Source organism: Anopheles coluzzii, chromosome 2, assembly GCF_943734685.1.
Source record: "Anopheles coluzzii chromosome 2, AcolN3, whole genome shotgun sequence".
NCBI lineage: Eukaryota > Metazoa > Arthropoda > Insecta > Diptera > Culicidae > Anopheles > Anopheles coluzzii.
The window spans coordinates 119,082,994-119,110,060 of NC_064670.1; the positions used below are offsets into that span (position 1 = coordinate 119,082,994).

Here is a 27,067-nt window from a genome sequence, read left to right on the forward strand (position 1 = left end):
ATCAAAAATCGGAAGGAATACAAATAAATCGGTATTTCTGGTCACTCTGGTGCAAGCCTGCACGTCAAACGCGGTCAACTGAACGAAAACGTCAGCGCGCGTTGCTGACATTTATTTAACGAAGCAGCTACCCAATACACATAATCTGTTGCTTGGGAGGCGTACTGCATGCTGATGTGCGGCTGATTAGAAGTTAAATAACCATCCTTTAACTGACGCAATCCAGATGGAACTGGATGCGTTATTTTAACGGAAATATGAAAAAGTTTGTGTATTTTCTTACCTGTTCCGTAGTTTCAGCCGCTCTACAGGCTCTTTAGTCTGGTTTATGAATCTTTGTCTCCTGGCGAACAGGGGCACTGATCAATGGCGAACAGGCATTTGAAGAATTATTAAAGTGCAGTTGTTAGCTAGGCTGGTCGCTATGGCGTACTGGATGATGTGGTAAAGGATCATAAGCAATAAAACACAACCTTCCTTTTTTAGTGCGGGAATGTGGATTGGATTTGACTGATATTTTTAGTCGTTTACACCCCGTTTACAGCATTTCTTTCGAAAGACCGTTAATTTAGATTGGATAATTGGAGTCGTTGGAATCATTGGAGTCGTCTAATGCCGTCTGTAGTCCTAAAGGATAGCTGCCGACGGCTCTAACTATACCGATGATTTTGACGATGTCGGCTGCTAACTAGCGGCTCCAGACAGCTCTAGACGGTTTTAGGCCGCTCCAGAGTAGCTATCTTCTCGAGCCGCAGCCGATTTTGGTAGATTCCTCCGGAAACAATTCCCGTTTTTTTGACAAATTTCCCCGCAACAACATTACAGCGGGTCTTGCTAGCGTTAGCACAAGCCCTTCACCACAACGCTTATTAAGAGCTGCATTTAAGCTTCCGTGGCAAAACGAGCTGAAAGAAAGCAACACACTCACCAATATTTTATTCATATATTTACACGACTCGCGGTTTCACTTTATTGCTTTTTGTCGTTCCCTGGTCATTAGCGACTACATTGAAAATTATGGGCACCTGTTGCTGCAAATAATTACACAATAAATATTAAAAACAACGTTCGTCTAACGTAAGACTGTTTCTCCATGCTGTCTAGGCCACTATGTGACCTCACGCTTACAAAAACACAAAAAGGATCGCACATTCAGCAAACCTCCCCCCTTCGTGTCCAACTATCGTATCTGTCTAATACATTACGAATAAATTACTATTCTATCTAACGAAACGGAACTCTATGCCGCAGTTCGCTCACATGAAGCTGTAAGATCGATTCCATCCATTCTACTGCTAAGATTTACATCCATTACTGTGAAACTGTCAACGATCTTAACTGTTTAATACCCTTCCAGTAGGTCGGCTCGCGTCACGCGCTGCCATAACCGAATGATTCGTTTGTTTTGTAGCACCAGATATACTACAGAAACTCCCCCGAGATAAGTGATTGCTAACATGGGCTTTTTTGTTTGCATCCCTACATTGCCATCTCCGCTAGATCGCGCTGCTCCAGCTGTACGATCGTACTTTCTTTGGTGTTGCTTTTCCGCGACCCGGTCGCCCGCGGTTCACGGGCCGGATATTCGACACGCTCGCTCGGGATCTCGTTGCCAAAGTGTGCCTCATCATCCACGTCACGATCGGAGTCTTCCGCTTCGTGCCGATCCCCGGCCGGCTGTCGGTACATCTGCTGGAAGTTGTTGGACGAACGGAACAAACTGCGCGGGCAGTCCTTGTAGTAGGGGAAGCATTCACCCGGACCATCCTGTCCGCGGCCAATCTTTTCGGCCGTTACGTACTCCTCCAAATGTTCGGCATATGGCGATTGGGAAGCTCTGATAATGGAGAAAATTGATGCTTAATTAAGTACAATAACTAGATTAAAGTACAACTACTAAAAGACTTACGTAAAGAACAGCTTCAGCATCTCACCGATCAGACCAAACTTCTCGATCGACTTCGAGTGGACCTCACATATGGCACGAAGCATGCACGCTCTCCCATCCAGCCCGAAGTTGGCAATGAAATCTTCAACCACAACGTACAGCAGCGCTCTTTTCAGGGATGAGACAAAGTTATTAGCAAAAACACCATTTAATTTCACTTTTCAACGCGATCATCTTACCGTTCTCCACCATGGAACGCATGCTTGTGCTCGGCCGGAAGCTGTGGCATGGCCATTTCCCCCCCATCTTCATCATCCAACCGGTTGGTGGTGATCTTGAAGTGATCGTTCGCCGGGCTGGGAATGCTCCGCTTTCGTCGCTGCAGCCGCATATAGTCCGACACGTAGTCGGCCAGCACGGAGCCAGCTGCCTGGCCCATCGATCTTGCAAATATGGGCGGTAATACACCGAGCGGATTCTGGTTATCCGTCAGTCCCAGCTTATCGAAGTCAACTGAGAGATAGATAGAGAAGAGAAGACAAAAACAAACAAATCGAGTGTAAATGGTTGCAACACGGAAGGAGCTATAGGGAGAAACGCACTAACGGGCACTGCTACTCACTCGTTATGGGCAAGCTGATCGAGATGTTGGACAGAAAGCCGGTCGGTGGGTAGCGCACAAACGGTAGCGCGATCGTCGGCGCAATAGTTAGTGACGTACCAGGTGGCAGCGCTAACCGACCGTCGTCCGTAACCCAGATCAGGCGCTTTTTTCTGCTGTGCGGTTCGCTGGATTTGGCCGTTCCACTCGCTTGCTTGCCGCCACCGCTCGCCGTCTGCGGGCCGGCATCGTGTGGCATCGATTTTCGATAATCATCCTCGGACACGTACTTTTTCCGGTACTTTTTGCTTTCCTTGCCCGCGAGCCGTTTCTTCGCCGTGTGGTGGTGGTAGTTGGGCGACGACGACTCTGCCGGCGACGACTCACGCGCAGCAATTAGTTCGTCGGCTGCCGTGCGTAAGTGACCGGAATCGGGACGCGTGTCGCTTTCTACCCCGACCGCGGTTTGGGTGCCTTTGGGATCGTTTGCCGGGAGCTTTAGCTCTTGCTGTTCTGGTGTGGAGGACGCTATGATGGCCGGGATCGTTACAAGTGCTAGAAGAAGAACAAGCTGGACGCACCGTGTCCACCGGGTCTCCATTTTGAGACGGCGTTGAAAGACTAAGGAAAAGAAGAAGAAGAAAAAGCCTCAAAAGTCATAATTCTACGATCAAGATCAACGGATTAGCGTAACCAACAACCAACGAACGATCTTCTTGCATCATAGACCCATACGAATCTGGTTCACTTTCCGTTTCACGCAACAGAGCCGTAAATTATGGCCACAATTGCAGTCGCTAATGCTTAAGCTGTCCGCCCCCGAACCGGCCCCACAGCTCGTTGATCATACGCTTAACGAGCCGACTATTGGCATATTTTATGTACAAACGCCTCTTTTTCACTCGTTCAATTCAATTCAATTCACCACCAGAAGCAAGTCTCAATCGACCATTAAGCCGGCTTGCCGTTAGGGTTCAACTTCGCCAAACTTCTCCTCCCGGTACACACACACACACACCCTGGTCATCTCTAAGCTCCTCTCGGTGTGGCCTGATGTGGCTATGTCCGGAAAAACCAGTTTCCCAGTCACGATTCCTCGGGCGATTCACACACGCCAGCCAGAACCTACATTCCCAGGCTTCCAAACAAACGCGCGACAACGCTTGAGCTTGAGTGTGAAGAGGAGGATGCGCTGCATACCTTGTTCTTGCTTTCCCATCCCCGTACCCCCGGGATGGACGAAAGGGAAGTTTCTTTTTCCACCCAACGACAATACCGGTATGGTACATGGTACAAACCCATACCGAACCCGCGGCGCAAGAAGATAAGCGCTCCAAAACGTTCCAGCAGCCCGACACAGGAGGACGCTTTCATCTTCAGCAAGTTCCATTTTCCCTTTCAGCAACTGCCAGCTGCATCCTCGGCTTCTGTTTTGCCGTTCGCGTACTGCTCCATGATCTATGACACCGGACGATGTCAACTTTCGATTTCCGGGTCACAGCGGGACAGTGTGCCGCTTTCTTGATCCCCACAAAACGAAACCCACTTTTTCGGGGTGGTTCCCCCGAAAATCCTGTTTCAGCCTGCGCCCCTGAGCCTTCTGGAACAAGAATTATTATCTGCAGCGCAATTGGCTGCTCCTGCAAGGTGACACACTTACCGGAGGTGAAATTCGAAATTTAGGACGTGGTGGGCACTATGACCCGCCCCGGCCCTCCCCCCCGGAACACTCAATATCTCCTTGGATGACCTCGTTATTGTCGGAACAGCAAATTTCACCCCATCTTAAAAGTGCGCGATCCTCGATCGCAGAAGAAGGAGGAGTTCAAAGATCGTGTACTGAATATCGTTCGCAGGCAATGACGCACAAACCCCTGTTCAGTTTTTCCCCATTTCTTCCTACCCAAACAATTATCGACCTTGAACTTGGTGGCACCGGTGGCAAGGAAGATGAAATTGCTTTTAATGAACTTTCGCTTGCATTACTGCCCCCAAAATCCTGTGAACAACAACCTACACCTGTGTGTCTTGTTTTATTGCCCTGTCTGGGGCACAAATTACCGATGCGCCTATAAATTATGAACAATTGCGGCGCGAAATTTATGTTGTACGCACGCAACTACAATGTTCTCATCAGGCTGTACGGACATCACCACCACCACCGTCAGCGGACCTTCCATACATGGGATGCAGCTCATCTTTAGCATTACCCCCATTCCGCAAAGTCTCGGTGCGGGAAGGAAGCAGAGATCGTGGAAGCAGTGAGTGACAGAAAAAAAGAGAAAACGAAACCAACCGGACGGACGGACGAATGGGGAAGTGATCGGGAATCGGGCATTGTGTCCCGGCGGTGCAGCGCAGATATCAATTTAATCCGATTGAGCATGAAATGGGACGATGATTCGCAAGCGCATCGGGGTGCACGTGTGTGACTGCACCGTGGGCTGCACTTTGCGCAAAGGGTCGGGTAGGGAAGAAGTAAAAAAAAAACAAGATCCGAGATGGAGTCAAAAGAATGCAATTTCGGAGATAAAGTGTGCTGTTTTTTAACGTTTCATTTTCTCATTTTTTGTGTTTTGTCAGTAAACATGCGTGCAGGTATTTCATCAATGGAGCAGAAACGCTGTGTATGTTTACAGGCCATTTTTGAGCACACATAAGATAAATCGTGGGTTTGGGTATGGTTGTGCCGTTTCGTAGAAGTCATAAACATTTGAGGGGGTTTATTTTTTCAGTCATACATTTTTAGGTCAAAACGATGCACTCAACGGGCATTTTGCTTTAAAATGCTCGAGGAACTATACAATGTTTGTACTCTAATTAAGTAAACTTTCTAGTGCAATTCTTCTTGAAGTTATACCACAAAAGCTTGAACGGAAATGTATCGTCCTGAGGACGAATGAAGATATTGAATATCAAAACAAATTGGAAAAAATGGAGTCAAAAACACGTAGTTGATCTTGCAGTGCAAATCATGACACATCCATAGAAAAGGGAAACATTTCGGCGATTCTTCAAGCGAAGACCAAACCAACAATTCGTTTATTCTCTTCAGCATCTTGAAATGTATCAATTATACTATTTACTGACCAAATATGATAATCCCATGTGACAGTTTCTGTGGAATTCTGAGGACTGAAAAAGTCATAAAATAGCACTACAGAACAGAACTACAGAACTCACATCTTTTGCATTGATTTGGAAACTTGTAAAATCATTTTCCTGGGTGTTTTGTCCAATAATTCTCACAAAATCTTGCCTCATACTTCCTTCGCAATTTGTATGGTTAAGTTGTTTACATCGAAGCAGCAGTGAACAGAGCTTACTTTGACAGAAGTGATCGCCTCACTGGTAAATGACAGTACTTTCGTGTGGGACACTTTTCTAACGCCAGTGTCACGTCTGTTTGTCGGTGGTATGGTATCCGGATATGGTCAATTTGGCAAGAATGATGATCTATTACCTCTATAGAAATGCCAGAATTTCATATATTGCCTTGGCTTTCGACAACATCTCTCCTTGCAGAAATCTTGCAGAAAATGCTCAAGCGTAGTTTACATGGCTCATGAAGTGGTCCTCGAAAGATTGAGAGCTGTAGACAGTTGTTCAGACGGACATTGTATTCGAAAGAGTCAATAACAAGGTCGGTTGTGTTTGATCACAAGCTAATCATCAAGAAAAAAACGCTCTCTCCATTGGTTGAAATCTCCTTCATACCGCCCAAAGACACATTGAATTGAAGATGCGTCTTAAGCTTTGTACTAAAGCATAACCTAAAGATCTAATCTAATCAACACAGTGCTGTGCAGATATGTGGTATATAATTTCACTTTTGCATCCAATCATCGTAAATAATAGCGCCAAAGTGCAGTATTGACCCTCTCATCCCCCGACCATAGATACATGGAGCATCTTGCAATGTTAATTGAATACATCTCGATGCAAAAATGGTAATCTAGCGGCAACATTAATGATCCCGGTGCCGTATGTCCAATCGAATCTACGCACAAACACACACACACAAGCTAATGAGGCAAACATTAGCACCAAATCGAGCCCAATGACCCCGACGATGACCCACCGTTTCTAGCCTGGACACCCTCCTAACACATTATTTCCGCATTCACATTGAGTACTTTCACACATTCGTCTCAACGCCCCAGAATGACGCGGTTTCGGTGCATCGCACCCCAGCCCAAACGGCCAGTGCGTTAGCGACGCAGCTTGGTGATGGTCATGGTCATCATTGGCAGTGTTTTATACGTTCCGCTCACCCTCACCCTTCGCCTGCATCAGTCACTGGATCAGCTCTAGCGGTCTAAAGATAGGTCAAGGTTTCGTGCGCCGAACGCCGCACAAAAACGCATCCAAAGGAAAGTGACTAACGAGCCACCGGCACCGGACCGGGTGTTGCCGGAAGCCGGCAGATTAGGGGTTGGTGGAGGCTGCGGTTCGGCGAGCGCGCGTGCAATCTATGGTAGAGTACTACCGGTAGTGACCGGCAGGCCCAAGCCACGCGGACCAGGACACGCACGAGGTGTACGGTTTTTGCGTGTGCTGCATGTTCGGGATGGGGCGGAAACGAGTTTTCCAACCATTTGCGCGTGCGCGTCTCATTTTGTTTTCTGCTGCCTCGTCTTCTTCGCTTTGCTGGTTCGTACTTCATTCCACACAGCCTGCACTCGCTGTGCACTTGCACTTTGCAGCAGCCTTCATCAGGTTTGCGACGAGGCGGAGAGAAAACTCTGTCCAGCCCGTCCATCCCCGTGTCTTGATGGCCGTCTTGTTTGAGGGTTGATTTATTGCATTCCGAAAAAAGACCTTAATTTCCCACTTTATTTTCTTATGTGGCGGCCTGTTAAACGGGGAAGATGATTTGTTTCCCGTGGTTAAGTTCTTTTGTGCAGTATTTTTTAATCCTTTCTATCTGTTTTATGATTTTTGGTTTGTTTCTTGGTTGATGCTATTTTTACTTTGTTTCGTGTTTTCATGTTGTCTTGAATTTGTTACTGTTCAATTTTAATGTGACAATTTTGTTTGTAGTTTCAGCAAAAGATTTGATGTTTTTGCTAGTTTTATTTTCATTCCTAACTTGTATTCCATTCTTAATTTAATTCTTTTTTGCATATATGACACGATGTTTTTTACACGAGATGATGATAATTTTATTGTGTTTTTTGTTCTTTTAAGCATTCTTTGTATGACTTTTCTCATAGTTTTATGAGTTTGTTTTGTTTTATTCATTACCAATTTTTCTTTTTATTTCTAAGTAAGTATTTATTGATACTTTATCCTTGTATTATAGTTTTCATTTAATTCGGTAATATCTTCATTTGATGTTCAGTATCAGTATCAATAGTTTTGCAACTCTATTAATTTGCTAAACACTTTTTTCTAGATGTTTTATTATTCTTCATTTCTGATCATTATCCAGAAACGTAAGCAACAAATAAAAAAACCACAAAACCTTCAGATTACGGAGCAATTTAAGTATCAATAACAATAAACAACAATACCACATGAAGCTCTCAAGCTCATTAGGTCAAGTAATAAACGACTTCCACAATGCATTACACCTTCCCCATTTACCGTTGCAAGCGTTCAAAGACAATCGTCAATCGGCAAACCGATATGACCTAACGATATGCATAGGCAAGTGCATTCTGGCCCACTGGCAAACTGTCCGATCGTGCAGCGCGTTTTCACCGTGATCACAATCCAGGTGAACGAAAGCGACACTCCAACCAGTCCCCCCTCCCCCCTGACCCCACCAGCCGATGACGATAATGATGGCCGACATTGGTTTCACTCTCGTTGCCCACAGAGGACCAGATTCTTCGCCAGCCGCCGTGTGGTACGTGTGTGGTACGAGTCGCAATAGGAAAAACCACACACGCATACACGTTTGGTCGTGATGTTCTGCTTTTAATTTTCCCCATGGTTTGCCGGCGATTGGAAAGGAAGCGTGGATGAAGAGGGAAATCCACAACGCAAGACGAGATGGACCGGATGTGTAAGTTTAAGTTTGAGGAACATGTGACACCCTGGTTATAGCTGTATTCCAGGAGAATGTATGACCAAGAGGCTGGAATGTCCCGAATGCTGTGATAATCAGAGATCTTCGTAGACGGCGATCACACTTACACTGTCTTGTTTAAAGATGCGTTGAAGGTAATCTATCAATCTAGTGCAGGTTTTTCCGCCCCGTATCACTACACTGATGAGAAGATCAGGTTAAACACTCTTCTGGACGCACGGATATCACGATATCACGGGCACAGCAACACTCACACACATAAACACACACACACATAAACACACGCTAAGCGGAGACTTTGTCGTAGGTCTTTTGCTGAACTAGGTCACCGTGTGAAACTGACACTATCTCCAGAAATTCTGCCTTGCCTCGCCACCTCCTGGGGGGACTATTATCGATCGCTCCTCGTAGTCGTAGTCAAATTGTGTCACAGCCTGATCGCCCGCTCACTGCACCATCCGCATTACGCTGCACCTTTCTTTCCACCCCACTGCAAACATCCAATTATTCGCGATCGTTTTCACACGTGTGCTCCACATCACCCCAAATTACGCCGATGCATTTCATGCCGTTGCACTGCAAACTTCCTTCTCCAGCCTCGTTGGGCTGCTCTCTCGGGAAGGGGGCGCCAATAATCAATCGACCGAAGCAGTAGCCAATTCCGGCAGCAGACACCAAAACCGCTGAGGGGAAAACTACGCTATCACGGAAACGAACGCACAAACGCTCGACAAAGACAGACCCCAAAACCACAAACCACCGTGTGCCGCAAGTAACCGCGTACTTGCGTACCGCTTCGCTATGCGCTCCGAGCTCGACTAAAGCGCGTCACGGCGGGAAAAAAGAGTTTAAGTGGCTCCCGGGATGGTTGCACCGTCCGTCCGTGCCGTGCGCGAATCCCACCACCACCGGTGTTGGGGAGAAATGGCAAGCCTCAAGCAAAGAAGCTCCAGCCCGATCGAACGAATGAACCGAAGCCGAGACGGCGAGTGCCTTCGTACGACCGGTTACGGGGCATCTGATTGGGGCTGCTGCTGTGGGCTCGCTTGCTGCTGAAGCGGTGACACCTGGCAGAGAACTTGGCAAGGGTGCATCTTCAGCACACACGGAGCACGGATGAAGATGGCAAAACTGATCAGTGATGATGATGATAATGACGACGATGATCATAACGTTGGCGGTGAGGAGAAGACGAATCAAGAATCCTTCCTCAGCTGTTCGTCGCAACGGTTAAGCTGACAAGCGATATGGCTTCACGCTATGGGTTGGACGGTAAGTGAAAGCTGAAAATGTGATTTAAATGTAATTGGGCAAGGAAAAATTTCGCTTTTGAAATCCTTCTCATAGTTTGTGTATTTTTTTAATCATGATTCATTTCCTCTAAGTCAGCAAAGGGACAACAATAAATTATTGGAGGGGAGAAAACCCAATACAACAGTGTTGCTGTACTGTCACTTGGTCAGAAAAACACATCCACAGTATCTTCCACAAACGATCGTTGAAAAACAAATGTACGCACAAGATAAGATTCTGTATCAGATCGCCAATCGAAGAGGGCCTTTCCTTCGAACTGGAAGTTCCTGGTTCAGGTCTGTCTGGTTCAGTATCATTTGTAGGTCCAGTGAGTTAAGGTGACTTTGTTTTTCATCCCAGTGAACCAACCAAGAATGAACCAGGAACGCACCATGAGCCGAGGGATACGCAGCAGCCGTCTGATTTCCTACGACGATACGGCCAGAAGTCCACCGATGGCAGTTCCGATGCGTAATCGACATCCGGAAGGATCTTCAGCCTCCTTCCGAAACTCGTACGACCCTGGTAGCAGAAAGTGAGTGTGGAATATTAGACGTAATCACTTCCTAAGATCAATCGTGATCTTTATATTTTTAGAGAACATTCTATGTCTAAAAACATCGAGCAATTACTAATCTGTGGACTTTGCGAGCTGCGTCTAACCGTACCGAAGATGCTCAACTGTCAGCATACCTTCTGTCTGGAGTGTCTGGAAGAGTGTCTCCACAAGCAAACTGATCGGTGTAAGATCACAGTGCTATAATTACTCTATCCAATGATCAATCAGGATCTGATCTCAAAACCTCCTCTGCAGCTTTCATTGGATGTATTACCTGCGGCACGAAGCAGCTGCTAAAGGATCCGGATCTAACCGTACTACCATCGAACCTGCACATCGACAACATGCTGCAGATGATGCATCCCGCACCTTCGCTATCCTCTTCGCTGATTCGTTCGCCCGTAGGAAGCTATCAGTTGGAAAATGTAACGTACCTGAACCACACACGCACGTGTTCTTGTGCTCTTATCTTGGTGGTACTATGTCGACCACCTTTAATTGGTCACTTATCAATGTAGGGGGGACCACCAACGCCGGGCAAACATTCTTCTCTTATCGGGTGACAGTTTTGCTTATTGGTGTTGGTTGTTGCTTCTAAAGTACTTTTGTTCTTGATTTGTGTTATGTTTTTTTTGTCTCTCTCTCTCTCCAGAATCTGACCCCAACGCTACAGTGCTCCAAGTGTCAAACAGTGTCGGAAACAACACTCCACAAATGTGATCACTGTATGTCGGTATGTTTTAATATTTTATCTATTCTGTTTGCTGTTTTCATATTCTTATTCGTAGTATCATATTTAATTGTTTGTTTCATATCTTTTTTACTTGCTGATTGACTTGATTGAAATAGTTATTAATTAGTTTGAACTATTTTCTTGTTTTTTATTTCCTTATGCATTATTTTGTTATTGTCCTGTTTGTTACTAAATAAGTTATCATTTCTTCTCAAAACACATAATTATTTTTACGGTTTAACTTCTCTTTTGCTGATTAAATGTCTCCTTTATTTTGTCTCTTAATTTCAATGGATTTACTGTAACAAAATAATTCAGAAACGATTTATCAAAAAATCATTTGTTTTGGTATAAATGCTATACTTTAAAGGAAAGGGCTTTCAAAAATACTTCTGCAGTGCGAATTCAATCAGTTTTATTTCCCGTTGTTAAAGAAAATGGGGACAAAGAATTCCCAAAATTGGATCGTCTTAATTCAAAATCAAGTTTTACTTTTACCAAAACAAAACAAGTTCTCGCGTGTTGCGCGTTGGAATGAAAGTCAACGACAAAATCAAAAACAAGAAATTAAATTAAAGACACACTTTGATAACGAGTCAAGAAGTTCAAGATCATTAGGATTTTCGTTTTTTTTTCATCTGCAGATGCTGTGCGCAATCTGCTGGCTCGGGCACGTGGATGAGCTGGCGCGACAGGTCGGCCAGCTGGAGGGTCAGCTAAAGTCGGCCATCGAAAAATTGGACCATAAACTGATCGACTATAAGGTAAGTAAATTAACGCCAAAAAGGGCCCGCGGCAAGGCAGTTCATGGGCATGTGCCAATCATCCTACCCGGGGCCCGGGGGATAATACTTGATGAGTGTGTGTGTGTTCCGAAGACCGAAAATTACCAACGGCGCCCTTCCCCTTTCCCGCCCCACGTAGGGGGATAATCAAAGTCGGTACAAACGGGCGATGCGCCGCACTGTCTTTGATGCAGTGCGCACTGACGACAAATTGGTTGCGAATAAAACCACACACAAGCACACACAAGCGCGCGCGCCATTCCGTGCAATCGAGAGTGAAAATAAGGTCACGGTGGAATGACAAAAATTGTGTCCCTTATCACACGATCGTACCACACCACGCGAGAGCGTGCCGAGCGCAATCGAATGGCGCTTTAATCTGTTCAATCTCGGCCACACAGCGCATGCCAGACGGAGGAAAGTGATCCCGTCCGCAGCCGGATGTCCGATTGACGGATGTGTGTAGCGCCGCGGCTGATATTTTGTACGCGCAAATTGCCCAAAAAACCAGAACAACACGCAAAAGCGCTACCAAAGCAATCGTGTTTATGCGCAAACAATCCTTATCGCCAGGTGTAGCTTTGCAAACACACACACACACACATACACACAAACGGAATGGTTATTTAATGTAAGAAATTAACTTTCCTTTAATATTTCATCAATACGAGTCACTTGGCAAGTCACACAAACCCGCTCGGCGCACACACACGTGGGCCATGGCGCAGCAGCGCTCCATTTGAAACCTCTTTGCGCGCGCGCGCACGTGCTACGCATCGAAATGGGCGGTTTGATTTGGCTATTGATCGACGGAACGGCAGAGGGCCAAGGCGTTGTGCACTGTCATTGCGCATGCAAGGGTGGTGCTGCCGCTGCTTCCGTACGCCGACGCCCATGCGGTGTAAGTTGCAAAACGAAAAACTTGCGCTTGCTACCAAACAGAAAGTGTCCGCGATCGATTGTTTTGAGGTGAAATTTTGAAGCAAACCCAAAACAGGATGCATACGAACGCGACCGATACGGGGTAGAATGAAAATTGAAATTTGGCGCTCGGGAGGCACGGGGTGCAACGGTTCAGGTCGGCGCGCTCATAAATTAGGTTGAAGTATAAAGGTAAAAACATCCACATTCCACAGACATTTATTTTAATTTCGACACACGTTTCGTGTGTGTTGTGTGAAGAGATTCGCTGAGAAATAATGAAATGATATTTAGCACATTATTTAAATGGAGTTTTATGTGGTTTATGTTTTCAAGCACGTTATTTTGCTGTTATTGGACTGACTTTGTTTTTGATTGTTCCAGTTTTCCTTTTTTTTTGGTTTTTTTCAGCATATCGTTTTACTCTTTTACTGTTTTGTAATGTTTCAATGTTACTTTCTTTTTAGTATACTTTTCTCTTTTATTAGTCATTTTGATAAACATTTAGATGGCTATTACTGTTATATTGTCTTTTATTTGTTTTTTTATGTTTTAATGTTATTTCCCTTTTTTAGTAAATTTATCTATTGTCTTAGTCATTTTCAATCATATTATTTCGAAATTTTCCAATTATATTGCCTTTTTGTGTGTTTGTATATTTGTTTGTTTGTACTGTACGAGTGTTAGTCCAGCGAAATTAGGTAAAAATAGATAATATTATGTTTTGAGCTCTTTTCCTCATCATCACGCTGACTTAGGGAATGAAGAGATCTTTTATTCAATAACCCCAAAAAGGAGAAAAATGTGTTATTTTTAACATCTATGTCAAAGTCTATGAATAAAAGTACAACCAATTAGTGTCAATTCAGGTAGCACGTTTAAAAACGATCGACAATTGCTACCCTTTTGCATTATTCTACCAGATTACGTATGCACGACCATGATGTTACAGTTTCTATACAGCAGAACAAACGCGCTTCATCATGCAAATGTATGGCTCGGCAGCCGAGCAGCTACCGGTATTAACCGCTTACCTTTGTTATCCTTTATTTACCCTTCACTTTCAGAGCCGCTTTTCCGAGATCAACGACGAGATAACGGCCTGTTTTCGCGACAAAATGCTCGCCCTGCAGCGACAGCAGACGGAACTGTTAGGTGAAATTGATTTGAACTTTCTTTCGCAAATTCTCTTCCCCCTATACACATCTACATACAGACACCGGCCGCCGGGAATTCGATCACTCATTTGTCGCTTCCCCGTTACCGATGCACGGCACGTTCTACTCTGCTTTAGCTTATTAGTGCGCCGCGTTTCTTTCCGTTTCTTCCTTTGCATGTTTGGTCGTGGTGGTGGATGGTGGTGGTGGTGGACAAAACGAAACAAATCGCACATCCCAAATATGTCACGCACCGTTACGCCAACGCGTGCCCCTCTACCCCCTTACACGATGGCCACGGCTTGCCCCTTCCCACAACTGCAGACTCGTCGCAGGGAATACTAAACGATGCGGTCTGTTCGCACGAGCTGGTGCGGGAGAAAATTGACCAGCTGCTAGCATCGATCGGACGCCCGATCGGGGGCGCACTGGATCCGGTCCAGCTCTACCTGAAGATGCACAAGGACATGTCGGTGATACTGGAGGAGGTGTCGCTGTGGGGCCGTGAGCGTATCCTGTTCAATCGGGTAAGCCCTGTCTGACGAAGGACGATCAATTTCATTCAATTTTTGCTTGGAATAGGAAAAGCTGAAGGTAGAAACGATTTTCGACGCACCAACCGCACCGACCGTGAAGCGTAGCTCGAGCGCTAAAGCGGCGCCCAAACATCAGCTGCATCCGAACTCCTCGGAGACGACGGTAGCACAGTTTTACAAGTACGATTAATGTCCCAGACGCTTTTTGTAGGTAAAATAATGAATTTAAATGTTTCCATTACTTCAGAAGTCACGTCTACAAACCCAGACTGCTGTGGAACCACTGCCAGCGTCCAACGGGAGTGGGCTTTGCGCCCTGGAATCACGACGGGTTGGAGAAGCCACTGCTTTACGTCGCTGGTTCCGAGTGTCGTATCGTGTTTGGAATAGATAAGTACGTGCCTTTGCGAGAAGCTGCAGCGATATTGAGCTTAATCCTGTTCTACTTAACCCCTCATTGCTTCCAGAACAAATGGTCACATCGTTCAGAAGATCACGCACGAAGAGCTGAGCTACCCGCAGGGCATCACGTTCGATCCGGAGCGCAAGGAGCTGTTCGTATCGGACAAGTGGAAGCACTGCATCTTTGTCTTTTCGCAGGAAGGACAGCTACTGCGGAAACTCTGTACCAAGGGCGATCAGGCTGGTCAGCTGAGATCACCAGAGGGGATCGCCTTCTGTACGGGTGATTGCCTCTTCGTGTGTGACACTGGAAATGATAGAATACAGGTAAGTGTAATGGTTGAAGGGATGATTGAAAAAACAAAACTATTTTCACTTACTCTTAAATACGTTGCAGTGTCTTAGTACAACGGACGGGAAGGCTCACGCGCAGTTTGGACGGCTCACGAAAGATCAGCTTATTAAAGCGTCGCAGACAAAAATTTCCTCCCGCATGGTGGATTTGAAAAATCCCACCGATATCGCTGTCCAGAAGAACGCTTCCGTGCTCGTGCTGGACGCGGGCAATCGGCGGGTGAAGCTGTTCAACAAGTACGGCGAACAGTTGCTCGAGTTTGGCCAAACCGGTACGATCAACGGACAGTTCCAGTACCCGGAGGTGATCGGTGTTGATCCGGCCGGGTTCATTCTGGTCGGTGATGGTGGGAATGCGAAAATTCTAGTCTACCGCCCGAATGGACAGTTTGTAACGGCGCTCGGATCGCGCGGTGATTCGGCGGGAAAGTTTAACTGGATTTCGGGCCTTTGTGTTAGCAAGGATTGGGAGATTGTCATCAGCGATTATAAGAACCATGCCGTGCAGCTGATCTCTTAGGTATGGAAAGTATGGAAACCGTACGGAGCTTCGCTGCAAACCACTCTCTACCGAGTGGTGGGGCTAATGTTAAAATAGCGTTATATTTACAACAACTTTTTTCTGTTTCGATTTTAAAAATAGTTCCTTTCGAGGTTTGGCTCAACTCAATAAATAGTTTCAGGTATAAAATATGCAATCTAGTTCCTCTAATTCTACACGCATTTCACATTCACTACGGGAGCTCACTTTTTGTTGTTCGAGAATCGGGTTCGTTATAGTATAACTACAAATTAGTTAACACATGTTTGCACCATGCCAAACGTATGTACAGCGGGAAAAGAAACCTGCATCTATGCGTCATTTGATGATGCAAAAGACTTTAAGAAAGAATAGGATGAAGTGTTACGAAGAAGTTTTAAAACATTTCACCTTAATTCGAGTACCTTACGAGTACAAAACGCAACCTTTTTTGTGGCGTTTCTCGAATTGCTTAGAACGATGGCATTTTAACCGTGGCGTACCGCAAACCGATCGGGCTTGTGCAATAATGGGGAGAGGGCAATAAGTTGTTCACAAATTAGAACTGTCCAACAGTCGCGTTCGCAAATGGTCCTTTTACGCTTTGGCCAGGTATCATCAGCAGTAGCTACTACGCTCGGTGCACCACTTCACGTTAAATTGCACAGCGAGTTGCACGTATTGGTTGATAAGCTTTTGCCTTGACCGAGCGTGATGCCTTCCTCCTCTTCGGCCGCATTCAAGCCATCGTGGCGCCGCTGTGAAGAAAACAAAGCAATTTATGAGATTTTGTTTGCACAGCATAGGTCAGACAAGGGCGGTCATCGTGTTACCGCACAGACCTTCAGTTCCGTTGCTAGCGTCATGAATGCGTCGTCCACGCAGCGATTGTCTTTGGCGGACGTTTCCATCACGAACATCACCTCCGGGATGTACTGGCACAGGTTTTCGGCTTCGGAAAACTCCACCTCCCGCTCCTCGTCCAGGTCGGATTTGTTGCCTATCACGAAGATCATCACATTGGAGGCGGTATACCGGCGCACCTCGTCGATCCATCGCTGCAGACTGAGGAAGGTCGATCGTTTGGTGATGTCGTACACTGGGGAAATGGGAAAAAGCACAGTTTTGAGTTGTTCCTATCATGACTGTTGCTGTGAATAAAGTACACACCAATTAAAACACCGTTAGCCGATCGGTAATAGCTCTGCGTGATGGTCCGGAACCGTTCCTGCCCGGCCGTGTCCCATATCTGTAGCTGCAAGCGTAATCGTAAGCATTGCGATTAGAATAGGTGCGTGTGTTTGGGGAGAGGTGTGTGCAATTAATCTCCCGCCACCCGCGCCCTTTGGCCTTTCCACCGTTTCGCGACGGATTAGAACAGGGCAGACGCGCTTATCTCGCTTACCTTCACCTTCTTCCCATCCACCGAGACCGCTTTCATCGAAAAGTCGACCCCGATCGTGTTGCCGTGGCTTTCGATAAAGTTGCCCGATTTGAACCGCTGCACGATGCAGGTCTTGCCGGTGCCACAGTCTCCGATGAGGACGATTTTGAACAGAAAATCAAACGATTCATCACCGCCCGTCGATATCAACGAGGTTGGACCTGAGGCGGACATTTTTGCTTGCGTTCTGTGTCGGGGGTGGAAAAAATCGGCTGCTGCTGCTGAAGCACGAATCACCTACACGTGTGCGAGAAGATCTTTTAGCTAGAAGCACGAACAATGTTACTCAATCACGTCCTTACCAAATTCTAATTAATAATTACTCCGTAAAGTAACACTCGCAAAAACGCGCTGCTGCTGCTTGTTTTCTTTGTGTATTGTTATGAATTTAAGACGAGCAAGAGCAATACAGCAGCGTGTACACGGTGCAATGTTGTGACGTTTCGTTTGACAGTTGAACGTTCACGGCAATGTGGCGCCGTGTAAGTTGGCCTTTAGTGTGAAACGTCAACAAACTCGCAACAGACGGCAGAATTGCACAAAAACAACAATTTCACCAACATGAAAGAATTAGCAAAAGATTACTCCATCGTCCCTGTGCAAGGAATCGCGGAATTCATCCAGGATGTACGCCTTCGGTAAGACAATTTAGCGTCACACGTGTTTTGGATGCAATAATCCCTCCCATTGCAATATTGCAGCAAAATCTCGGGATCACTTAAGCTGGCATCCCGAACGCTGCGGCTGCTGATGGATCTCGTGTCGAAAGAATCATGGAACACGGCGGAACAACTGCTTGCCCTGATCCGCAACCAGGGACGCTTTCTGGCCGAAGCCATCCCGCACGATATTGTCGTCGCGAACACCATCCGGCGCGTGATGAAAATAGTCCGCGAAGAGTACGATTCCTCCCGCGTGGTACATTTCGACGACGGGCAGAGCATACTTTCCCTGCACAAGCTGGTAACGCAAGGGGCCGATCCGGAGCGGGACGACTACTCGAAACCGATGCCGGGGCTGAAGAACGCACTGGTGGACCATCTGTCGGAAGTAGAAACCGAGCTGGAAACGACGGGCGATAGCATTTCCGCCCAGGCAGCGGAACACATTCACTCGGCGGAACTGATCATGACCATCGGGTACTCGCGGGCGGTCGAAAAGTTCCTCCGCAAGGCGGCCGAAACGCGCCCGATCGAGGTGGTGGTGGTGGAGTGTGCACCGGACTGTCGCGGACAGCAGTTGGCGGCCAATTTGGGACGGGCCAAGATTCAAACTACGCTCATTTCCGACGCAGCGATCTTTGCGATCATGTCGCGCATTAACAAAATCATCATTGGCACGCATTCGGTGCTGGCGAACGGTGGGCTGCAGGCGGTTTGTGGCACGTACAGCTTGGCCCTGTCGGCGAAACATTTCTCCGTGCCGGTGATTGTGCTGGCCCCGACGTACAAACTGACGCCGGTGCATCTGTGCAACTACGAGCAGGGTGATTTCAATATTCTGGGCAATACTGAGGCAGTGTTACCGTTCGAAAGCTTAGCGGCGCGGTTCACGAAAGCGTACAATCCGCTGTTCGACTACGTGCCCCCGGAGCTGGTGACGCTTTTCATCACGAATAAGTATGATTTTGGATGGAAATATCAAGTAAGATGGGGTTTCTAATAATCTTTTCTCATCCTTTGCAGTGGAACAAATGCACCTTCCTACATTTATCGTTTGATCGGCGAGCTGTACCATCCAGACGATAATCAACTGTGAAATACAACGACCAGGTGAAATACGAATTCAATAAAATGTTATGGAATCTTTGGAATTTTCTTCTACTTTTTCATGTTGGATAATTTGAAAGTAAAATTCCATTTCAGGAAAGGTTTTCCGATAAAACTGTTCGTAATTGCATTTTTAAATTCATTTCACATACCCTACACGAGCCTCACCTTGAGCCAATACACAAACCCTCGGTAGGTTGGAACTGTTGTAAGGTTCTGCCATATGTCAAGCTCGATTCCCATCTGTCAAACGCCAGGAAAAGCGAGAGTTTGTAAACAAAAGCAAAGCAGATCGTGCGTACGAAACATTCCGCGATTTTTAATCGAAAAGTCTAGTAAAAACCCGCAACAAAACAGTTTTCCGGCATGAGCTCCAAAAACTCGGCGCTTGCATCGCTAACTGCCACCTACACGGACTCGGAAAATGAGGGCGATCGTCATTCGGACGATGATTCACCACAGTCGGAAGGCGGTAGTTCCGTCTCACAGGTTCGTGACAACCCCGTGCTGGGAGGCACTCTTCGAAATGTATCTAATAACCTTTTCCTTGTCACTTTTTCAGATTCGCTCCCGCCAACAAACACCGCTCCGGGACATGTCCGAAAGCTCGGGCACACCCGTCACGCAGACCAACACCGCCAGCCTTCCTCCGTTCAAATCGGCCGAACCGAGCGGCGCCAGTGACAACGGAACGCCAGGGCCACCGCGCAAGAAAGCACTCCGGCTGGTGAGCTACATCGACGATACGATTGTCGACACGGACGAGGACAACAACTCACCGGAGCGGAGCGAACACGAGGAAGCACCAGAATCGGAACACGAGCCCGAACCGGAACGGAGCCCCTCCCCCGAAAAGGTGGACCGGGCAAAGCTATACGGCTTTAGTCTACCACCCGAACCGAAAGGTCGCTGCTCGCAGGAGCTGCAGGACAAGATTGCCGCCCTGTACGAACGGATGAAAAACTCCAACATGGACACGAACCGCATCATCCAGGAGCGCAAAGAGTTCCGCAATCCGAGCATCTACGAGAAGCTGATCCACTTCTGCGACATCAACGAGCTCGGGACGAACTATGCGCCGGAAATATTCGACCCATCCCAGTGGGGCAAGGAATCGTACTACGAGGAGCTGGCGAAAGCGCAGAAGGTCGAGATGGAGAAGGTGGAAAAGGCACGGAAGGAGGCGACCAAGACGGAAATACAGACCGGCGTGAAGCGGGTCGATCCGGACGAGTCGAAGAAGCGCAAATCCAAATGGGACCAACCGGGCGTGCTGGGAGCGGCGCCCGGTATGCTCGGTGCGGCCGCGGCTGTCGCGATGGCGAACGCACTGAAGCCCGCGGGCATTATACAGCAGACCCTCACAACGACGGCCACCGGGACGAAGGGCACGGTTATATCGGCGTTCGGTTCCCTTCCAAAGAAGCCCAAGGTGTAGTGGTCGTAAGTCGTTCGTCGCGCGGTGGTTAAAACAAATAGGACAAATAAATGTAAGTTAATTTCAAACAAACAAACAAAAAGTCAACATTTCGGATCGAATATCACGTACTGTAGCAGAACAACTATTATTAAAACCAGCTATTTATTCGTTTCAGTTGCATAAAATCAATTACATTCGTATTACAAAGAGAGATAGGGGAGTTTCTTAAGCTAAAACATTCATTTTGCGCTCCGTTTCGTTAAGTAACAAAAGCCAAAGGCAATCCTCTAATCCTAATCCTCTGCTTTCGTTCCGGTCTTTGAGCCAGCACTGTACACGGCTCCAAAGCACACGTGGTTCGAAATGATGAGCAACTTCAGGCATATTTTCTTTTGCTAAATCTTACTAAGTACAGGAAACAATATTTTTCTCTCTCTCTCTCACTACTCCTGTCTTTCACCTCTCCGTTAAACTTTGCAGCATTGGCTACGGTTTAAATTACATTGAAAAAACAAAAAAACTATTCTCAAAATATGTTTTAAAACTAAAATTGCATATCTTAAGGCTACATAATAATAATAATATTACCAACAATAGGCAAGACGACAAAACGATAACAGAAAGGGTGAAAGAGAACTGCGATAATAGCGTACAAAAACAAAAACAAAACAACAGGAAACTAACGAAGCTCTGTTGCTTCGAAAAAGCTACAAACACACAAGTTGAATAAATATTTGTGTAATATGATAAGAATTACTAACAGCTTAACTACTTAACTCTACTTACTACAATCGTACCGAGGAAGCAAGAGAAGACCATTTATTATTAAAACGGCTTTTCTCCTCCCTAAGCTTTCCCCATTAACGATTGTTTTATACGGGGTTTTTTGGCAGGTACTTATGAAGCTAACGTCGCCCGAAATCCTTTCCCATTCGGCAAAGGATTCAGTTGTGCGCAATGCATCACACCGTTGCATCACACGGACTAAAACTAACTGGGAGGGAGGTTAAAAACTTACTTAAACAAATCCAACTTAACAAAAACAAAACGAAGGTCACGTGTTTCCACTACACGTAAAACATAATAGCCCCAAACCATAGGCTGGTGTAAGGCCATCTTTTGGTATTATAGCCGTGAAAACTACCATACCGTCTCGATAGATGCTACAGACTTAACTTAGAAACAAACAAAGCTACCCACCCAACTTTTCCCTTAACACTTATGTATTGCACTCTCTGTCCACTCTACCCAAAACGCGAGCACGCTTCCTTATTGTCTAGAAACCTTAACACGGATGTATTGTTATTGCACATATCCGGCCTAGTAGTGTAAATGCAGACGAGCCGATGCATCCTCCAGGGATGCTGGAAGGGATGGCAAGCCGTACAGATACGTTAACACTAGAATGTCCTTAAAACAAAACCTAAGCTAATATTGCTACGTTTTTTATTATTGCTGGAGACTTCCAAGTCTCGTATCACATTCGATGCTAATTGGGTACATTTTTGCTTGAAATTCGAGAAGAGGTCAACAAGCATAAGATAAAATATGAAAAAGGCTTTAAAAATTTAGTAAGAAAATGAAAACAAAATGCAAGTAAAATCAATAAATGATTTTCAGAAAAATAAGCAAAAACAAAAACAAAAAAAGAGAAGCAAAAATGTACGATTAGCAGAAGAACTCAACTCAAGCGCAACGAAAAATCACACTACCAAACACACACCCTTTCACTCTTTCTTACACGCACACACACACACACTCGCACACATTCATCAACCACTCTCTTGAATAAATATGTTAACAAAATAATGCCTAGAACACTAACCGATTGCACAGTTGCCACTGATTGGTTTACTTAAAACAAGCTACTACTTACGATACTAACACAAATCCCTAACCCTAATACGGCTCAGATCCAGCGGACATACGCTTTAAAACCAACTCCCCCCAACAAGCTTGGCAGGGCAGTGGAAGCGAGACCGTCTCACGGATAAGCTCAATACTTGTGGAGGTACAATAACTCAATAATCTCGAACAGTGTGCGTCCCCGTCGGGAAGGAGTATCCCCGAGGTGTCGAATGTACAAGAGAAAGTGTCTTAAACTTAAAAGTCGACATTGCGTTTAGCTCTTACTTGCTAGAGTCGTGTTGTTATCTAATAGGAATGAGAAGGAGTATGAAACAGAAGGACAGAGTCAGCCATATTGCACAGAGGACCCATTGCTCTCAGTGCACAGCGGCTGCCATTGCACGATCCGCGCCCTGTGCCACTGTTAGATGCGCAGGTTTCCTTATGTTCTTAAAGAACACCGAATGCGTCTCGACACTTTCCGCACCCGATTCGGAGATATCGTCCAGGTGCGAGTCAAGATCGTCCTCGTCCGAGATGCAGGAGGCATCATCACTACCATCGAACTTCTCATCATCGGACGAGTACACCCGTACACTGATCGCGTCGGAGGTGTTGAAGAACACACCGTTCGGTGGCATCTGATGTCTGCCGTGCGATGGACCCGGTTCCATCTCCCCTCTTGTGCTCATGGCCACCGTCCTTGCGATCGTAGTCAACGAGGAAGAGGGTGAGCTAGAGGAAGGTGGCGATGGAGGTGGTGGCGGGGGTTTGCTTTGGGGCTTCTCGATCACCTTGACCGCACTGCCCGGCTTCTTCGTGGGAATGGTTGCAGTTGGTGGTGGTGGAGGTGGTGGATTCGGTGGAGGAAGCGGTGGCGGTGGTGATCGTGGGCGAGCGATCGATTTGTCGTTCGATCTGGAACCGGCCCCAGAAGAACCACCGGTCGATGAGCCGCTCCGATTGGTGCCGGTTGCATCTGGTGTTCCTGCGACGCCTCTTTCGTTCGCTTCCTGCTGCTGTAGGGCACAGATTTCGTACTTGTTCTCCTCCAGGATCGTTCCATCGGGACTTGCACCAGCCGAACCGTCCGGTGACTGAGAGCTAAAGTTGAACCGCTCGTAGAGCTTCTTTTTGCCGTTCAGCTTTGATTCACTTGAATCGGCACTCATGTAGCCGCTGTCCTGCTCCTTTGTGCTCGATCGCGAGTTACTCCTCACGATCGTGATGTTCGGGCGAGAAGTCGATGGCTTTTCACCGTCTTCTGGTGATGGTGCACCCTGCTGTCGCTTCCGATGATGGTGATGATGATGGTGACGCAACATCTGCTGCTGCTGATAGTGTGATCCATACGCACCACTACCAGACGAGTCATCAATCAGTGAGGAAATGCCCTCATCCTTCTCGAGAATGTCGGACGAATCGGATGTCTTTTCCAGGTCCTGATCCCCTCCGGACTTCCCATTGAACTTCGCTGTCGCTATTCCGATAAACTTCTTCCAGGCATTCTTCAGATCCTTGGACTTTTTGACGCGGTCTCTCAGCCCCATTGCGATCTGCATCCCGTTGGAGGATTGGTTCAGCTCGACGCGGAACACCTTCGTGGTGGTGGGTGACGCTGATCCTGTGCTTCCAAGCGGCATCGGTGCACTGATGTCATAGATGGAGGGTTTCTCATCTTCACCGTCTTTCGGATTGATCGACGGGCTGCTCCGATTAATTGGGAAGCTATAATTGGAGAGCGTTTTCGTGGATAGGACCTCGATCTTGTCGATATCCTCGATGAACTTCGCCTTGCTCATCACTTGCTGGTGTTGCTGCTGCTGCTGAGCCTGCCGTGTGCGCAGATCGTAGATCTTGCTGTCGACCTGCTGCAGGAAGTTCTTGCTGTTCATCTCCCCAAGCGTCATGTAGCTCTCCAGTATGCCACTCAGCTCCGACTCCGGTTGCTTCTCGTCGATTCGTGCGTACTCCGACTTTTCGCTAATGTACAGCGACTGATCGGTCGGGTTCTTGTGCACGTGACTGTACGGTGGTAGCTTGCCCGGGGAGTTACGGCTCTTACCCCCACTGCCGCTACTATTGCTCGCCCCAGACGCCGTCCGATCGTTGTCCGAAATGCCCGTCAGTTGTGTGGAGTCACTCTCCGCCGTCAGGCTATTGATCGACTCGTAGTTTTCGCTGGCAGTGCAGAAGTTAGGCTTTGGTGCCGGACCAGTCGGTGGGTTCGATAGCTTTTCGCTGTTACTCCAGCAGCCCAGACTCTTTGGCGCACCGCCATAATCGTCCACCTTCTTCAGCTGCAGCCGCGGATGATCGTACAGAGCGGTTTGGCGCGGCCCAACTCCAACTCCACCACTCTCCGGTGGGATCAGATCCGGCGGTACTTGTTTTGGTGCCGGTATGATCGCTTCACCCACGTTCGTACGTTGGCGGCGCGAATGTCGCGTTTCGAGCGTCAGCAACTTCCCCGACTTTACGTCCAACTCGGCCAGATTGGTCAGCGAGCTTCGTATGGGTGCACCACCAGCCCCCGCGATGGCTTTCGGGTTCTTGGATTCGTAAATCTCGCGCAAGCTGCCGAAGCTTGTCTCGTGCTTGAAAGACCCAGTAGACTTCAGGACAAAGTGACTGTTCAGATCGGCCGGCAGGGAGGTTAGGTTGGACGCTTCGACAACTCCTCCACTCCGACTTCGCTCACTCTCCCACACGTTGCTGCGATGCCGACTCACAGCCGCCGTCGACCCGTGCTTCTTCGGCTTGCGGTCGAGTGTGTCCGGCTCGAACTGGTCGCTGTCCGTCGCGGATAGGTCGCAATCTTCCGGACTGTGCTCCACCTCGATCGTGATGCTGCCCTGAAACGGCGTGTCGCACTTGATCTTCGGTATCTTTTTCTTCGCCCTGCCGTTCGCCGGCTGGCCCTCAACAACTGTCTGCGGAACGTCTTCATACTCATCGGACCGGATACTGACGGCTGCGCGTTCCGTCTTGATCGTGTCAGTATCCTTTCTAAAACCCTCCACCCGATCGTATATGGCATTGCGTATCTCGACCTCCTCCTCGAGCGGTAGCGCTGTACTGAGGGAGGGCGACGGTTGCGACCCAAGATCGCTACTGTTCGTGGTGGAGGTGTGGAAGCTCATCGGCGTCTTGGAGGTGGCCCGCTCCAGGCTGTCCGTTTCGTAGTCCACGATCAGATAGTGGGGCGATTTGCGCGAGTAGATCGGCGAGTCGGGCTGGTACTTGCTGTACGAGTTCTTGCCCGATCGGTTCCCGAGCGTGTTGCACTCCTGGTCCGAGTTTAGAAAGTCGTGAAAGAACTTCTCGTTCCGGTAGCGCTCGTGCCGATCGATGCTGCTGAACCGGCTGTCGGACGAGTCGAGGGCGTAGTCGAGCGACTCGAGCTGTGGGACGGGGAGCCGCTCGGCATGTCGCTCCGACCAGGAGCGGATTTTGCGCTGATCCATCGCCAGCGCTTCGTACACCATGTCCGGCATCTGGTTGATGTTGCGGAGCTTCATCGGTTTGACGTTCGCGTACTGATCCAGCACCTCCTGGCGACGCTTGCTGGTAGAGGCACCGGCCAGTGAAGGTGGTAGAGCTGGTGTCTGATGCACTCTCGCACCTCCATTCGCTGGCGGCTTCTTGCCGTGCGCATGGTGATGATGATGGTGGGCTGATTGTGTGTGCACCACCGGCAGCATCTTGTGCGGCATCACCGGTGATGCCTCAAACTGTGGATTGTTGTAGATCTCACTACCAGTAATGCTGTACAGATCGCGCTTATCGTACACCTTGTTGGTGTCCAGGTTAGCGACTGAGTTGTTCGTGTTCTTGATGTACAGCTGTTGATTGCTCTGCCGGGTCTCCTCGTAGATGAAGCTGCTGTTCTTCATCAGCGCACCAGCACCATCCTGCATGCTGAACTTGCTCATCTTGCTCACCAGATCTGACTTCAGACTGTGCGACACAATTTTCGGTGCTGAGCTAGTGTCTGAGCGGACCGATTTGCTTGCGGAAGGAATGCGAACGACCGCCGATCGTTCCTTCACACTATTGGCCACGATCGTTTCATTGTCCGACGTTGACGAACTGTCGCTGTGTAAACTCCCCGTCTTGGATGGGCGATGACCCTTCGGGTGCTTCTTGATATCTGGTCGAATCGGCAACGAATCATTGGTGGGCGTACGATCATCCAGTGACTTGAGTGACTCCAGCTCCCCTACAAACCCTCCATTTGCTATCCCACCCGCATCGGGCTTCGGTGTTGGCGTTGCTCCATCCACCTCCGACCCACTACCAGCTGCATTGGCGAGCAGGCTTGCCTTGCTGTCGTACAGGTCCGCCTCGGCAATACCATCCCCATGGTTGGACGACACATCCTCCAGCCACTTGCGGATGCTGTTCTGCTTGTCGCCACAGTTCTTACAGTTGCTCGACGGTACCATCACGGGGTCGGCAGCGGCCGCAACCTTCTTCTCGCACCCGGGACACCCCGAGCAGGCACTCTTGCGTGAGCTGTCCTTGCGCGAGCTGATCAAACTGCTCCGCCGGCTGGCCGGGGCTGTCTGGACCGCGGCATACGTTTCCGACCCGGTCGACTGCTGCATCTCCTCCGGTATGATGTTCAGCGAGGGCTGAAACCGTTTCGCCGACATCTTGTACTTGGCGATCGTGATCACCTCGCGGATCTTATTCAGAAATTCGATAGCTGCCGGTGGAGGTGACTGGGAGTAGAATGAAAATAGATGTACATTGAATCAGATGAATGAGATGAAATCATTGAGCCATTAGAGTGCA

General features: G+C 47.8%; 7 protein-coding genes across 9 annotated transcripts in view; 3 read left to right on the forward strand and 4 right to left on the reverse strand.

Annotated features, from left to right (window-relative positions):
- LOC120947909 (probable beta-hexosaminidase fdl) overlaps positions 1–27,067 on the reverse strand; it is a 359,113-nt gene that overhangs the window by 330,702 nt on the left and 1,344 nt on the right. The gene's annotated exons all lie outside the window — the stretch shown is intronic.
- On the reverse strand, positions 931–9,851 carry LOC120952361 (uncharacterized). The gene is made up of 5 exons (XM_040371642.2): positions 8,634–9,851; positions 2,511–3,110; positions 2,128–2,401; positions 1,910–2,056; positions 931–1,837 (listed from the first exon to the last, which is right to left on the reverse strand). Exons 2-5 carry the CDS (start codon positions 3,088–3,090, stop codon positions 1,480–1,482), a joined length of 1,359 nt encoding a protein of 452 aa, XP_040227576.2. The 5' UTR covers positions 3,091–3,110; positions 8,634–9,851; the 3' UTR covers positions 931–1,479.
- Positions 9,978–15,964, forward strand: LOC120950898 (RING finger protein nhl-1-like). The gene is made up of 11 exons (XM_040369314.2): positions 9,978–10,354; positions 10,417–10,562; positions 10,634–10,803; positions 11,031–11,111; positions 11,756–11,875; positions 13,885–13,972; positions 14,299–14,501; positions 14,557–14,690; positions 14,758–14,904; positions 14,978–15,239; positions 15,310–15,964. Exons 1-11 carry the CDS (start codon positions 10,194–10,196, stop codon positions 15,784–15,786), a joined length of 1,989 nt encoding a protein of 662 aa, XP_040225248.2. The 5' UTR covers positions 9,978–10,193; the 3' UTR covers positions 15,787–15,964.
- LOC120950900 (ras-related protein Rab-43) lies at positions 15,816–17,641 on the reverse strand. 2 transcript variants are annotated; one of them, XM_040369316.2, is made up of 5 exons: positions 17,533–17,641; positions 17,192–17,467; positions 16,957–17,041; positions 16,629–16,885; positions 15,816–16,544 (listed from the first exon to the last, which is right to left on the reverse strand). In XM_040369316.2, the coding sequence occupies exons 2-5, from the start codon at positions 17,402–17,404 to the stop codon at positions 16,437–16,439; spliced, it is 663 nt and encodes a 220-aa protein (XP_040225250.2). In that variant the 5' UTR covers positions 17,405–17,467; positions 17,533–17,641; the 3' UTR covers positions 15,816–16,436. The 2 variants fall into 2 exon arrangements, with proteins under 2 accessions (XP_040225250.2, XP_040225251.2); XM_040369317.2 differs by having other exon boundaries at positions 17,192–17,494; positions 17,554–17,626.
- On the forward strand, positions 17,720–19,043 carry LOC120950899 (translation initiation factor eIF-2B subunit beta). Its single transcript, XM_040369315.2, has 3 exons — positions 17,720–17,868; positions 17,932–18,849; positions 18,916–19,043. The coding sequence occupies exons 1-3, from the start codon at positions 17,792–17,794 to the stop codon at positions 18,986–18,988; spliced, it is 1,068 nt and encodes a 355-aa protein (XP_040225249.1). The 5' UTR covers positions 17,720–17,791; the 3' UTR covers positions 18,989–19,043.
- Positions 19,249–21,172, forward strand: LOC120949894 (SAP30-binding protein). The gene is made up of 2 exons (XM_040367479.2): positions 19,249–19,488; positions 19,562–21,172. Exons 1-2 carry the CDS (start codon positions 19,366–19,368, stop codon positions 20,435–20,437), a joined length of 999 nt encoding a protein of 332 aa, XP_040223413.1. The 5' UTR covers positions 19,249–19,365; the 3' UTR covers positions 20,438–21,172.
- Positions 20,563–27,067, reverse strand: part of LOC120949893 (uncharacterized) — an 80,717-nt gene continuing 74,212 nt past the window's right edge. For both annotated transcript variants that reach the window (XM_049607849.1, XM_049607848.1), the window contains exon 11: positions 20,563–26,994. In XM_049607849.1, coding sequence (XP_049463806.1) covers positions 22,645–26,994 — 4,350 coding nt within the window. In that variant the 3' untranslated portion in view covers positions 20,563–22,644. The remainder of the gene's footprint in view (positions 26,995–27,067) is intronic.

Bases quoted from the DNA above. Each gene is read 5' to 3' on its own strand.
- LOC120952361 (XM_040371642.2), bottom strand. From the start codon at position 3,090: ATGGAGACCCGGTGGACACGGTGCGTCCAGCTTGTTCTTCTTCTAGCA. The intron at 2,402-2,510 runs GTGAGTAGCAGT...TCTATCTCTCAG, and splicing joins GATCAGCTTGCCCATAACGA to TTGACTTCGATAAGCTGGGA. The intron at 1,838-1,909 runs GTAAGTCTTTTA...CTCCATTATCAG, and splicing joins ATGCTGAAGCTGTTCTTTAC to AGCTTCCCAATCGCCATATG.
- LOC120950898 (XM_040369314.2), top strand. From the start codon at position 10,194: ATGAACCAGGAACGCACCATGAGCCGAGGGATACGCAGCAGCCGTCTG. The intron at 14,691-14,757 runs GTACGATTAATG...CCATTACTTCAG, and splicing joins ACGGTAGCACAGTTTTACAA to AAGTCACGTCTACAAACCCA. The intron at 14,905-14,977 runs GTACGTGCCTTT...CATTGCTTCCAG, and splicing joins ATCGTGTTTGGAATAGATAA to AACAAATGGTCACATCGTTC.
- LOC120950900 (XM_040369316.2), bottom strand. From the start codon at position 17,404: ATGTCCGCCTCAGGTCCAACCTCGTTGATATCGACGGGCGGTGATGAA. The intron at 17,042-17,191 runs GTAAGCGAGATA...TTACGCTTGCAG, and splicing joins TGGATGGGAAGAAGGTGAAG to CTACAGATATGGGACACGGC. The intron at 16,886-16,956 runs GTGTGTACTTTA...CCATTTCCCCAG, and splicing joins GGCTAACGGTGTTTTAATTG to TGTACGACATCACCAAACGA.
- LOC120950899 (XM_040369315.2), top strand. From the start codon at position 17,792: ATGAAAGAATTAGCAAAAGATTACTCCATCGTCCCTGTGCAAGGAATC. The intron at 17,869-17,931 runs GTAAGACAATTT...GCAATATTGCAG, and splicing joins ATCCAGGATGTACGCCTTCG to CAAAATCTCGGGATCACTTA. The intron at 18,850-18,915 runs GTATGATTTTGG...CATCCTTTGCAG, and splicing joins ACGCTTTTCATCACGAATAA to TGGAACAAATGCACCTTCCT.
- LOC120949894 (XM_040367479.2), top strand. From the start codon at position 19,366: ATGAGCTCCAAAAACTCGGCGCTTGCATCGCTAACTGCCACCTACACG. The intron at 19,489-19,561 runs GTTCGTGACAAC...TCACTTTTTCAG, and splicing joins GCGGTAGTTCCGTCTCACAG to ATTCGCTCCCGCCAACAAAC.